General features: G+C 30.3%; 1 protein-coding gene across 1 annotated transcript in view; it reads right to left on the reverse strand.

Annotated features, from left to right (window-relative positions):
- Window positions 1-9219: 9219 nt before the first annotated feature.
- The window catches only part of LOC144560152 (isoflavone 3'-hydroxylase-like), a 61461-nt gene continuing 56220 nt past the window's right edge, over window positions 9220-14460 (reverse strand). Inside the window, exon 4 of the mRNA XM_078309330.1 lies at window positions 9220-9493. Within this exon, the coding sequence (XP_078165456.1) occupies window positions 9395-9493 (99 nt within the window). The 3' untranslated portion in view covers window positions 9220-9394. The remainder of the gene's footprint in view (window positions 9494-14460) is intronic.

Genomic DNA, 14460 nt, shown 5'->3' on the forward strand with positions numbered 1-14460 from the left:
AAAAATAAAGGTTAGTCGAACCAAATTTTTGGTTCCCTCTTGCGTCGAATATTTGGTTCGGTATTTCTTTTTTTAGTTTGTTTTGCGGTTTGATATATAAAAGAGGGGACTTCGTATGTGTTTATTTTTTGTGTCTTTATCGTGTTCTTGTTTATAAAATTTTAGTAATTTAAAATTTAAAATTTAGATGTCAAAATAAAATCATCAGATGTGATATATATGTTATTTTCTTTACGCATATATAAAGATTATAATATTTTAATTTTATCTTGATTGTCATTAAAAATTAAAAAAAATAAACTTATATGAATAATTTTAAAAATATTGAATTTCTAACTTATTTATTTATGAGGAGGACATGGTTTGCCATCTGAGCCGGTGTTTTTATAGTGTGTTCGGCTGCTCGCGCCTCTTAGTTGTGCACCTAATGGCTAGTGTAATACTGTATGACCCCAACCGTCAATTAGCCTGTAGCCTGATATAAACATAATCATGTCAACTTTTCTAAAAAAAAAAAAAAAAAAAAATTTTAATATATTCATGACAATTAGGATTTTCTCCTTTGACCGGGCTACAGTCAACACGTTTGATTCAGAAGGGAAATAAATCTGCTACGATTCCAACCAGAATTGTAGGACTCTTTTTTTTCAAATCTAATCATTAATATTTTAGAATGCATGAATTCCAAAAACAGTTGATTTTTATACATAAATTTCTAAATAAATGAGTGGTTGGATTTTTTCTTGTTGGATCTTCATTTTTCAAATCTAACTATCAATATTTTAGAATGTACGAATCCCAAAAACAGTTGATTTTTATGCACAAATCTCTAAATAAATGAGTGGTTGGATTTGGAAAAGCAGATTTCTAAGGAATCGTAGCAGATTTATTTCCGATTCAGAAGGAAGTATCAAACAGAGGACATATGGATTTTTTTTTAAATAGAATTAGTTTAAATTATTTCAACAGAACCAGTCTAGACGGGAGGAAAATTCGAAAACTAGCCTCCACCGATCCCTAGGATCGGTGGAGCAAAAAAATGCACTTCTACAGTGATCCTACGGATCGGTGGAGCAACTTTGTCCCTTGCCACAGACGCCACACAAATGGCCACACAAACACCTCTCCACCGATCCCTAGGATCGGTGGAGCCTCAGAAAAATTCTTGCACCGATCCTGTGGATCGGTGTAGGTTTAGGTTTAGGGTTTATTTCTAGACCAGCTGTAGACCCGTCTTCTTATCTCTTAAACGATCCAAAATTTTTGAAATAATTGGATTGAAAAAATGATTGAGTATATTGAGAGGATTAAAAAAAAAAGGAAAAAAAAACGGTGTTGAGATGTGGCTGGAAGGAAGAAGAGGAAGGAGGAAGGAGAAGGAAGGTCCCGTTGGATTTTTAATTTTGAAACGAGCCTACACCGATCCGTAGGATAGGTGTAGCAAAGAATGGATTTTTTTGGATTTTATGTGGCAAATCTGTAGCAGTGTTGTATCAAGGAACAAAGTTGGTCCACCGATCCGTAGGATCGGTGGAGGCTAGTTTTCGAATTTCCATCCCGTCTAGGCTGGTTCTGTTGAAATAATTTAAACGAATTCCATTTTAAAAAAAAATCCATATATTCTAACCAACTCAAAAACGCCACGTATGATGTGTTAACTATAGTTAGGGAGGGTGCAAACGGATTGGATATTATTTATTGGTATTTCAATTCTAATCTGAAAATTAAATAAGAATATATGATATCTAAATATCTATGCAAATATAAATATAATTTTAAATTTTAATAATATGTATCGAATAGTAAATATTTAATAATAATAGTTAGATAAATATTATAAAGTTTGATTTTTTTTAATGATATTTTCTTTTTAATAAATAATTGTATTGCAAAATATATATCTGATTTGTATCTTGAAAATTAAAGTGAATACAGATATAATTTGATCATTGTCTGATCCGTACCTTATCCGTTTCCATTTTTAGTACTTTTTGTTGAGTGGAACTAGGCATTTGCTAAATCCGGAACGGGTAGAACCCGTTTTGCCCGGCCCGTACCCGTTACCCGTGATACCCGTACCCGTTGCCCGGGTACAAACGGGTAGACGGGTACGGGTAATAAACGGACCGGACAACCTAATTTGAAAAAAACCCGTTATACCCGTACCCGTCTACCCGTCTACCCGTACCCGCCTACTCGTACCCATCTACCCGTACCCATCTACCCGCATACCCGTACCTGTTACCCGTACCCGACCCGTTTCACTTCAAAAAAATTTGAATTTTTTTGAAAAAAACAGAAAAAAAAAGGGAAAAAACAGAAAAAAAAAAAAAAAAAAAAAAACCGGGCGGACCGGACCCGTACCCGGATATCCGGATCCGTACCCGCGGTACCCGTACCCGTCAACCCGCAACGGGTACGGGTAATAAACGGACCGGATAGAGGTTTTGGAAAAATTACCCATACCCGACCTACCCCTTTACCCGTCCTACCCGTTAGCAAATGTCTAAGTGGAACTAGGGTGTTCTCAAATCTCAAGTTCATCAAGGAGCTGGTGAACTCAAGTATAAAACATGTCAAATCGGCTTTAAATGACGAATTCGAACTGTTAAAATCCGTCTACCTTACGAGTGATGCGTTTACATGTAAAAATTTTAAACATTCGAATTAATTTAGTATAAAGTCAAGCAGTCAAAAAACATTCAAAAAATGTATGCATTAAAATTAATTTATTAACCTTCTAATTTTGAACGATTGACTTTATACTTAATAATTCGAATGTTTAAAAATTTCACATGTAGACGCATCATTCGTAAGGTAGGTAGATTTCAACAGTTCCGATTAATTATTTAAAGCCGATTTAACAGATATTAGATTTAAGTTCACTAAAAAACTTGATGAACTTAAAAAACACCCAGTTCTACTCCTTTTTGTTTATTGTTTCTTATGTCTAAAAACTGAAGTCGTAGTTCGGACACGTTCGGACACTCTGACACATTATATTAATAGCCGGGTTTTCACGTTTTGATCCATGCAACCAAAATAATTGCAATGTCATTTTTAAGCGCACTAAGAAAAAGAAGGTGAATTGTCACACATGTAGAATGCATAATCACTTGTTTATCTATTTCCTAAATGCACTTTGAATTTTTTTTCTTTTTCTTTTGGCATATTTTGCGCTGCCATTTAAGTAACTTAACTACGTACTAGAAGAAAAAACAAATTAATGAATGGCCTTTGAGTTTTAAAGACATTCTATTCCAACACTTCATTAATTAAGTATCACTTGTGAGTTTAAAAGATATCTTACAATAATATTAGATATTAGAGGAAATCAATTTTCACTTGATACTAGTAAAAATCTCTTATTAACACAAATCTCGCGATAAGTACTCAATAACACAAATCGTTGATTATTTGGAAATTAATTTAGTTTTGAAAGAAAAAATACATACTACTAATAAGTTATATTAATATACTTCAAGTACATATGTTGTATAAATAATGATATCTATGTACCAGTAAAATTTACCACTTTATAAATCCATTTTAAACAATATAAATTAATAATATAATATAAGATAAATAATTGTTTTTGGACAAATATAATATCATGTAAATAAACTATTTAAGGATAAATATAGATATTGCGTTATTTTTATTAGAAAGGGCAAATAGAGAGGAAGAATAATGAGCGACGGATCGAGTTGATAAATTTTTCATCGGTGAATAAAAATGGTGGTGATCACACCAGAAATTGAAAGAAAAAAAACGGAGAAATAATTAAATGATTTTTATTAGGATGGATTAACATTTTTTCTTGAAAAATGTTTAATTAAACCGGTTTTAATTTGTTCAATAATATAAATGTTCCTATAAAAGAACAGAATCAAATAGTTATTGGCTCTGATTTTTTTTGTTCAACTAGTCGCTTTAGTTCAATTTTGATAACACTAGAAGGAGAAAGAGGAGAGAGAGAAAGGTATATTTGTCAATTTTATTTTTGAAATATCTAAATAAAATATTAAATAAATATAAGGAATAGAAGTAATAATATTAATTTATTATGGTGATATTTAATATTATGATGTTTTTAATAAGAAAAATTAATTATTTTGAAAGTTCGTACAATTACACTAGAATTGTTTTTCTAAAAATAATGTATGCATTGCTTGCATCAATACCGGTGCAATAGAAGGAAACCATTTTTTTTAGAGAAAAAATTGTTAACGAAATAAACTGAGTCATTTATGATTTGACTTATTTAGATCATTAAATCAAAATAAAAGAAACCTTTTAAAATTAATTCTTATTTATAACAAAAATTATTCTAATAGTATAATACAAAAAAAAACTATGCAGCGTTGCATTGGAATAAATACAATATTATAATTGATTTATTTTTTAAAATTAGAAGATCATCACCGAAAAAAAAAAATTACCTCAATCCGGTAAATCTATTGCAAAAATATGTGTAAGAAAACCGCTGCAATAATTCTTGAACTAAAAGTTATATAATTTCTGTACTTTTTAGGACCTATCATAAAATCAAGAGAGGGTTCAAATGCCTCTATGTTTTTGTGTCTCCATCATGTCTCCATCTCTCTCCATCATTTTCAAAGTTCAAACAGTCGATCCGAACCGCTCAATCTAACCTCTATACTAAAATATGTTTGGAGACCAAATTTTATATTTTTAGGAATTTTTTTACTATCTATTTAGATAGGTACAAAATCAGTAAATCTGAACCATCTAAAAATAGTATTTTTGTACCTATCTAAAAAAATAGTAAAAAAATTCCTAAAAATATAAAATTTGGTCTCCAAATATATTTTAGTATGGAGGTTAGATTGAGTGGTTCGGATCGACTGTTTGAACTTTAAAAATGATGAAGAGAGATGGAGGCATGATGGAGCACAAAAACATGGAGGCATTTGAACCCTCCTCTAAAATCAATCAAAATGTTAATTTCATAGATATGATTTTGATCGTGTAACTCTGGGTGTAGTAAGCACTGAAATAACTATTTCAGACCCTTGAACACGTAATATCACAGAAAATATTACATCTGATCTCCAGTCCCACTTTTCGCAGGTACATCTGTCGTGGGACCCGCGGAAAATTGATTGGTTAGTGTTTATTATTGGTCGTGGGACCCACGGAGGCGCGTGGCCCCCACGCAACCCCTCTCTCTCCTAGAGGATATGAACCCTCTCCTTGCTGAGTTGATCGCTGAGTTGATCGCATGTGGGTCACTCAAGCAAAAATATAAAATAACAAATTCGTCACCGTTAGTTCTTCTCTGCATTAAACCGGATCTCGAGTTAATGCATCTCAACATTCAATTAGAATCTGAGTTAATACGGTCTGAAGTGGAATGTACGGAGATTCTTTAATATTTATGTCAATACAAATTGAACAGTTCAAATTCATTATGTATTAATTTAAATTTGAGTTAATGCAGACAATATGAATACCTTTCCTTCAGAACATAATTGTCCACAGTGTCTATTCTATTACATAGCATTGGCTTTGTTCTTCCAACTTTTTAATTTTTTTATTGTGAATTTATGTTAACGTGAATTTTAAACTAAGGAGCTTGCGAGTGGCAAGCTACATTTCAAAATTTATAATTGAAAGTAATACATGAGCCAATTTTTTGCATTCTATATTTCTAATTTTTTTCAGTTCTTTTCTATGAGATGAAGAGCTAAAAAATTGTTAAAAAGTTCAGTGCCTTCAAATGTATATTTTTTGAACATCTTCATTTCATACAAAATACTCAAATAAGTACACAAATAAAAAGTTAAATTTTATTATCTGTAAGCAATTCAGTAGTTTTTAAAGTTTACTGCACGACTTGTGTAATTTTACATGTATCTCACCATTATGTATTAACATCAAAAAAGAAGTTTTTATCTTTTGTACTGTTACATGTTGTAGCTATACTAATATAGTTTAATCATTCTAGTTTCTCAAACTCTAATAGCAAAAAGATTATAAATTTGGAATTTCTGAACTTAATTTATGTAAAAAAAAAAATCAATAATAAAATATGTTTCTGTAGGAATGAATTAAACTACCACGGTTTGTAATAGTAGTCAAATGTATCTTACTAATTAGGTATCTGATTATACTTAAGACTTTAAGAGAAAGTATTCTAGACTAGATACCCATTAAGCACACACGGACACACAATAAGCCAAGCCACAGAGAAACCCGTCACTGGACCACATGCACCTAAATTATTTAGAATTCGTTTCTTCTGAGATATCTCAAACTTTGCATGACTTTATGGAAAATCCGAACCGTTTAAAGACGTTCTTCACGAATCTCAAAGCCCACATGACACTGACCCCCTACATCACCCCCGAATAGGCACCGGACACGTCGGATACGCACTCAATTATTTATTGGTAATAAAGATATAATATAATAATCATGAGAATTAAGACTTGTGACTTTGACCTGGCTCCAGTCAACAAAGTTGATTCGGAGGGAAGCATCAAACAGAGAACTGTGTTTTAACCAATTAAGAAACGCCACGTATGAAGTCCTCCAGTATGCCATTTTGACCCATAATAATACTGTGGATCTGTACAATTGAAGCGCTCGTTGTTTCTATTTTTGATTAAATTACGGGAGAACCAAAATGAAAATTTCTTATTTGATTTTCCTTTCGTGAGATAATGGTGCCTATGACCACAGATTTGGTAGTAATATATGTTAATAATTAGCGAATTATTCATTTTGAGCATCTTTCTGAATTAAACTATTAATTCGTAAATTATTATGAATTATTACATAATCGTATCTCAATTATTATGAATTATTATGTATTGTTGTGAATTATTATGAATTATTGTAATATTATACATAATTTTATCTCAATTATTATTGACATAATTTGTTTTCTTACTTTAAAAATTCAAAATTTTGCCCCACACATACTAATTAGAGGATTGAACATTTCTCTTATACATACTACAACATTTTTATATTTTAATAAAAAGTAAATTGAAAACTTAATAAATGAAAAGTTGGTTTTTATAAATGTAAATAGTTTTCAAAGAAAAGATACTAAATTGGTTAAATGTGAGAATTTTTGAAAAATTTAAAAGGATAATAAAAACTTAATTAGTTTTCAAAGAAAATATACTAAATTGATTAAATGTGAGAGTTTTTGAAAATTTAAAAGGATAAATATAATATTACGAATTTTAGAAGAAAAAATACACGAAAATGTTCTCGCTCTCACCAAAATAGGTATCACAAACCAACTAAGGTCGGGTCTATTTTGTGCCACGTGTTTTGTTTTTGGAAAATAATACCCAACAAAAGCCAACAACCAAAATTGTCAAATTCAGCATTGGTGCAAAATACAATTAAGAAGTGGAAGTGTAGAACCAAAATTTTCATCCATTGTTATAACTAAAACTAGAATAAAAATTGAGCTAGACAAGGTTTAGTTCAAAACAGAACCAAAATTTTTGGATATATATTTGTGAATAAAACATGTGGTGTGGTGTACCTCATATATTAAAAAATCGAGTGAGTCTATCGTACTATGCATATCACGGGTTGGTCCATAATATGGCTGAATATTTGACTTTTTAAAATTCTAACGGTCGATCCAAACCGTTCATCTTGTTCTCCGTATTAATATGTGTTTGGAGACCAAATTTTACATTTGTTTACTATTTTTTTAGATTTATTGAAAATCACTATTTTTGGATGGTCCAGAATTTTCAGATCAAGTGATTTTCTAAATATCTAAAAAAATAGTAATTTTTTTTTTCAAAAAATGTAAAATTTGGTCTCCAAACACATATTAATATGGAGAACAAGATGAACGGTTCGGATCGACCGTTAGAATTTTAAAAAGTCGAATATTCAGCCATATTACGGACCAACCCGTGATATGCACAGTACCATAGACTCACTCTAAAAAATCAATGATTAATTTGGAACACCATAGCATAGCAAGACTCACATTATCAATGTGGTCAAAGAAACTCTTATGTTTATGTTTTTTTTTTTTTAATTTTCTCTATTAATTTTTTTTAAGAAAATAGATAGTGTTTTTCTATTATATCTAAATTTGAAAATATTTTATCAATTTTCTTAAAATATTTTTATATTTTACTAGAGAAAATTAAAAACAAAAAACATAACTGGGTTAGAATCAGTCATCAGTGTCTTTTCTATCGATTTTGACATCGAGTTTTTTTGGATCAGTTTCTTCTTCACTTATATTTCGAGAAAAATCACATGTACTCTTTTCTATTTTTCTCTCTTCTTTTTTAATATTTTCTATAGACAAATTTTTTTTCACAAAATTAGTTTAGGAAAAAAAAAGATCCCTTGTAATATAATCCGTTGTATTTTATATCCTCAAATAAATAAAAAAAAAATCAGAAATGCCCTCCAATTTTTTTGTTTTTAAATGCCCCAACTAGCAGGATTCCTAGTAGTTCAGGTGCCTTTACATTTTTTTTTTATTTGGATATGAAGTTATTTTTTACAATTGATTTGTGCTATTTTTTTTTTTTAAAAAACAGTTAGGTTGTTTGAGACGAATAAATTAGAAGGTTTCACAGATGAGGCGAAGGAAAGAAGCCTCATAATTACATGGAGCCCACAATTGTTGCTTCATTTATGTGCATTCTTTTCCTATACTCACATCTCTCCTTGCATCACCTCTTTCACACACCTCTCCACCTCTCTGCTCACCAATCCAGCACCATCTCGTCGTGTCCGTACCGCCAACCTCCCATACACATTCCACATATTTCACAGTCATTGGTTGGTCGGTCCACTGAGGAAATGCCACAACCGGCACGCCAAAAGCCCAATTGTTCAAATATTTATTATTTATTCCTTACTAGGCTCAAAAGCCGAGTTTGATTTAGTTAACTCCTTTATCGGCAGAGTCCAAAAGAACTTAAGATTTTGTAATTTAACCCCTATGACAAGGGAACGTATCCAAGTGATTTGTACCAGTGTCCAAAAGAGACTGGTACCAGTACTCAAAACAGTATCAATTATTGTACCCGTGTCAGAACAATGTCACGATTCCCATGGAAGCACTAGGGCACTGGCTCGGTGCCTTATAAAACTCAGTAGCAAGTGATTTGTTAATATTTTGGTTTAAAACTTTAAACCGAGATTCAAGGTCAATAATAAACCCCTAAGGGTTGCAACCAAATTTAGTATGAGTAATAAAGAGAACAAGAGCAATTAATGGTTATCGGACTCGGATCCTATTAAGGTAAAAGAGAGATATATCAAGAAATCCAATAACACACACAAGAACACAACCATTAAAACAATTCGGGTAGTAAACCCGCAATAACCAACAAAGGAGAAGAAGAATACCACGATTTCTCAAGTCTCAATTGAAATGGTACGTTCCCTGCTTAATCCAAAACACAGTCCTCCGTACACGCATACAAGCAACAGGAAGAGAAAGAGGGATCCAATACCCTTCATCCTGTTTCGTGAGAAAACACAATTCGTATTAACTTTATTAAAATAAGATTCTTAAAATTTAATTATGCTATCATCCATCCCTATCAATTTAAATATATCTTAATTATATGTATTTATTCTACATGTCGCATACGTATTCACACAGAACTAATACACAACATGCTCTCTAATAAACTACGTATAAATCTGCAATTACTCTTAATTGGGACTTAGGTACTGATAATATAAAAATTTAGCCATAAGTGCATGAAAATCTAATGCATAAACTTATTTGAAACATATCAAAATCATGTTGAACAGTTCAGATTGATCATTTTGACTTTGAAAACGAATAAAATGATACCATAGCCTCACTTTTTTTTAATTAAATTATATATGTTATTAATTTATTCAATAATTATTCCTTTTTAATTAATTTTGTTATCCGTTATTTTAATGAATACAAATAAATTTAAACAAACATTAATACTTACCTGATGAGAATAAAATTATTACTTAAGAGTAGGAAGAAAACTAATATAAGTATAAAAATGTCTTCATCCGTAACCATTTGCCATTAACACAATTCTTTGCACACCAGTACACCACAAGTGCTATCGCAAGAAGTCCTCGCCGACGACTAATGTGATTGTCTCCAAAAGATTTGTGGCGTGCGCTTCCATTGTACAAATTCCAAACAGTATCTAATGGAACAAGAGACAATTCCCAATCGGTGTCCAATAGATATTAGCGGTTTTCATGTTGGAATTTTGCGATCAGAGAAAATGAAGGGAGAGAGCGGCTTAATGAATAAGGAAATAGACCAGCTTTCCATTGGAATTCATATCACCCAGGGTAACTCAATTTTTGAAATTTTGATTTTAAATTCAGATCCTCAAATCTGTTCTGATACAAATATTAACGAGATGCAACTTCATTTTATGGGCACATTTGGGCCAGGCCCACTATTTCAATACTCTAATCACTAGGACTTTATTATATGGGCTTTCGGGTATTATTTATAGTCTAAAATTTATTATATGAGCTATAGTTATTTGGGCCCAAGAAGAATAAATAATAAGTATTTTTTTTTTCAAAAGACAGATGAAGTTTTATTCATGGATGAGCTAACTAATCACAAATTAAGTTTCAATTTTTCAAAGTTCAAAATGTCATTTTTATTAAATGGTTAAATTTATAAGTTTGGGAAAATTAGAAGGAAAAATGTATAATTTAAAAGTTTAGAGAGAGAAATATATTATAATATTAAAGTTTTTGAAGGGGATACATGAAAGAGGAGGGTTCAAATGCCTCCATCTCTCTCCGTCATTTTCAAAGTTCAAACAGTCGATCCGAACCGCTCAACCTAACCTCCATACTAAAATATGTTTGGAGACCAAATTTTATATTTTTAGGAATTTTTTTACTATTTTTTTAGATAGGTACAAAAATACTGTTTTTAGATGGTTCAGATTTACTGATTTTGTACCTATCTAAAAAAATAGTAAAAAAATTCCTAAAAATATAAAATTTGGTCTCCAAACATATTTTAGTATGGAGGTTAGGTTGAGCGGTTCGGATCGACTGTTTGAACTTTAAAAATGACGGAGAGAGATGGAGACATGATGGAGACACAAAAACATGGAGACATTTGAACCCTCCTCTACATGAAATTTGAATTCACTACCCCCTCACGTTACCGGACTGAGTACAATTGAATTAGACAGTCTAAAATTGTTCTTTTTAATTTGACACGACTCTCAAAGTTCAAATAATACTGCTCAGAGCCGTCCATTTCAATTATATTGAGTCATTTACCTCGGAGGATACGGATCCATGAAATTCCACCTTTATTAATTTGTGGTGTGCAACGAATCATTAATTGTGGGATGACGTGTATCCTTACGATATATAGTTTAATCATGACGGGTGCCCTTACGATAGCACTTTTGTCTCCGATTTGTTCAAACTCTAGTGAATGCATTATTGATTAGCATGCGCAGCATCTAAGCCTATGGATGTTTCTTTCAAAAATAGAAAAAACAAGCAGCATCGTTTATTTTTATAAATTTACTTTTATACATATTTTATACACAGGGAGGATTTCAATATCTCATATTTTTCATGAGGATGGTTCCAATGCCTCATATTTTTTATACCTCATCATATCTCATATTTTATATTTTCATTTTCAAAATTTAAATTGTCGATTCAAACCGTTCAACATAATATTTATACTAAAATATGCATGGAGATGAAATTTTATATTTTTCGGAATTTTTTTACTATTTTTTAACATAGGTACGAAATCACTATTTCTGAACCGTTAAACAACAGTGATTTTCTATCCATCTTAAAAAATAGTAAAAAAAATTCATCCCTAACTACATTTTAGTATATATATCATATTGAACGGTTTAGATCGACAATTTAAACTTTGAAAACAAAAATATAAAATATGAGGTATGACGAGGTATTAGAGACAAGAGGCATTGGAAATTTGGAACCCTCCTCATTTTTCATATCCCATCATATCTCATATTTTGTATCTTCATTTTTCAAAGTTTAATATGTCGATCCGAACTGCTTAGCATGATATCCATATTAAAATATGCTTAGTAATAAATTTTATAATTTTTGGACCTTTTTACCTATTTTTTTAGATAGGCAAAAAATCGCTGTTTTTGAATGGTCCAGATACAGTGATTTTGTACCTATCTTAAAAAATAGTAAAAAAATTACAAAAATTATAAAATTTTATCCCCAAGTAAATTTTAGTATGAAAACCATGTTGAACAGTTCGGATTGATAGTTTGAATTTTGAAAATGAAAATATAAAATATGAGATATAATGAGCTATGAAAGATATGAGGTATTATAACCCTTCTCTCTCTCTCTCTCTCTATATATATATATAGAGGAGGGATCCAATTACACCATCTTATGGTGACACATCTTGACACCATATTTTTATAAGTCATTTTTACGATTTCAAAATTCAAATAGTCGATCCGAACCATTCAACGTGATGTCCATATTAAAATGTACTTGGAGACCAAATTTTACATGTTTTGAAAATTTATTACTATTTATTTAAATTTTCTAAAATTGTTGTTTTTTAATGGTTCAAAATTGCTTGAAAATAACAATTTTGTACACATCTTAAAAAATACTAAAAAAATTCCAAAAAATGTAAAATTTGGACTCCAACCACATTTTAATATGGAGATCATGTTGACCGGTTCCGATCGTCTGTTTGAATTTTAAAATCGCAAAAATAATTTTGTGTCAAGATGTGTCACCATAAAAGGGTGTAATTGGATCCCTCCTCATATATATATATGAGGAGGGATCCAATTACACCTTTTTTTGGTGACACCGAATTACACTTTTCATTTTCAAAGTTTTCATATTCCAAACAGTCGATCCAAACTGTTCAACATAATTGATATGTTAAAATGTGCTTGCAGACCAAATTTTATATTTTTTTGAATTTTTTTTACTATTTATTAAGTATTTAACAAAATTGCTATATTCAGACCGTTGAATTTTTGTACCCATCTTAATAAATAGTAAAAAAAAATCAGAAAAATATAAAATTTGATCTGCAAGCACATTTAACATATCTATCAAGTTGAACGGTTTGGATCGACTATTTGGACTTTGTAAACATAGGGTGTAATCCGGTGTCACCAAAAAGGATGTAATTGGATCCCTCCTATATATATATATAGACACAAACACACACACACTAGTATCATGCCCGTGCATTGCAACGGGGATATATTATAAGATTGAATAAAATATAAAGAGACTTTTTTATTAATTTGACATTCACGCAAAATTAAGAAAAAATATATCTAAATGAAAATATAAGACAAAAATTAAAATCCTAATAATAAATAATAGTGAAAAGAAACAATAGCAAATGAAAAACTGGATCAAATATAACATGAAAAAAAAATCTTGAAGTATCATTGCCAGTGTGATCCTCTTCGATGTAGTCCAATATTTCAGAAAATCAACATATAAAATATGAAAAATAGATTATAAATTGCTCAAATTGAAAAGATATAATAAAATTAGAAATATTAATTTAATATGGTTCATACTTTATTCCTCGCTCAAGACTTCCCGATAAACTATATTTTTTATATACACTCCTAGGCATCAATTTCCTCTTTATCAAAAAAATATCAATAAAATAAAATAAAAGAGACCAATGAACAATAAGCAAAGATAAATGACAAAATCTAAGTTGAATTTTCATAAAACAAGAGTATTGTTCATTTTTCTCATTTTCTTCCTTCTCTACTTTAATTTATGTTGTAAATTTCTTTTCTCCACTCGGATCATCTTCTTCTATAGTAACTATGACAAATGGATCAACAATATTGGATTGTATGTTGCTATCAGTGACAACTTCATTTATATGAGATTCAAAATCAACAATCAAGACACCTTTGATTGTCATGTAGAAGAAGTATCTAGTGAGTTATGTAGTGATTAAGTTGCACATTAAAATGGAAGAAGAAAACATCAAATAGAAAGATAAAAAGGAGAATTCATCAAATATAACTCCAATTCAAAAATTACTGACTTAAGCTAACAAGTTTCACCGCATTGATTAAATTACTGACTTGAACTTACAATTGATATTGTAATTAGAATTATTTCTTACAATTGATACTCATTAAAATTTGAAATGTGTACATAGAAACAAAGTGGATTTATCCATTATTGATCTTCTCTATTATGACGTGAGAATTTGTGTAGAAACAAACATAAAGATATATCCATTTAAAAAAAAAATATCGACTTCCATTATGCTCAAATAAAGAAGGACAATAAGAAATTATATTTCTATTGTCTGCACAATTGGGTGTAGGAGAAATAAGGAAATATATTTTCCGTAGATAAATATTATTAAAAATTGAATCGCCTCAAATTAGTATAATAGTTTGGTACAAAAATGAAGTTCTCATGAAG

The sequence above is a fragment of the Carex rostrata genome, chromosome 10 (genome assembly GCF_964058835.1).
Source record: "Carex rostrata chromosome 10, lpCarRost1.2, whole genome shotgun sequence".
In the NCBI taxonomy this organism is placed as follows: domain Eukaryota; kingdom Viridiplantae; phylum Streptophyta; class Magnoliopsida; order Poales; family Cyperaceae; genus Carex; species Carex rostrata.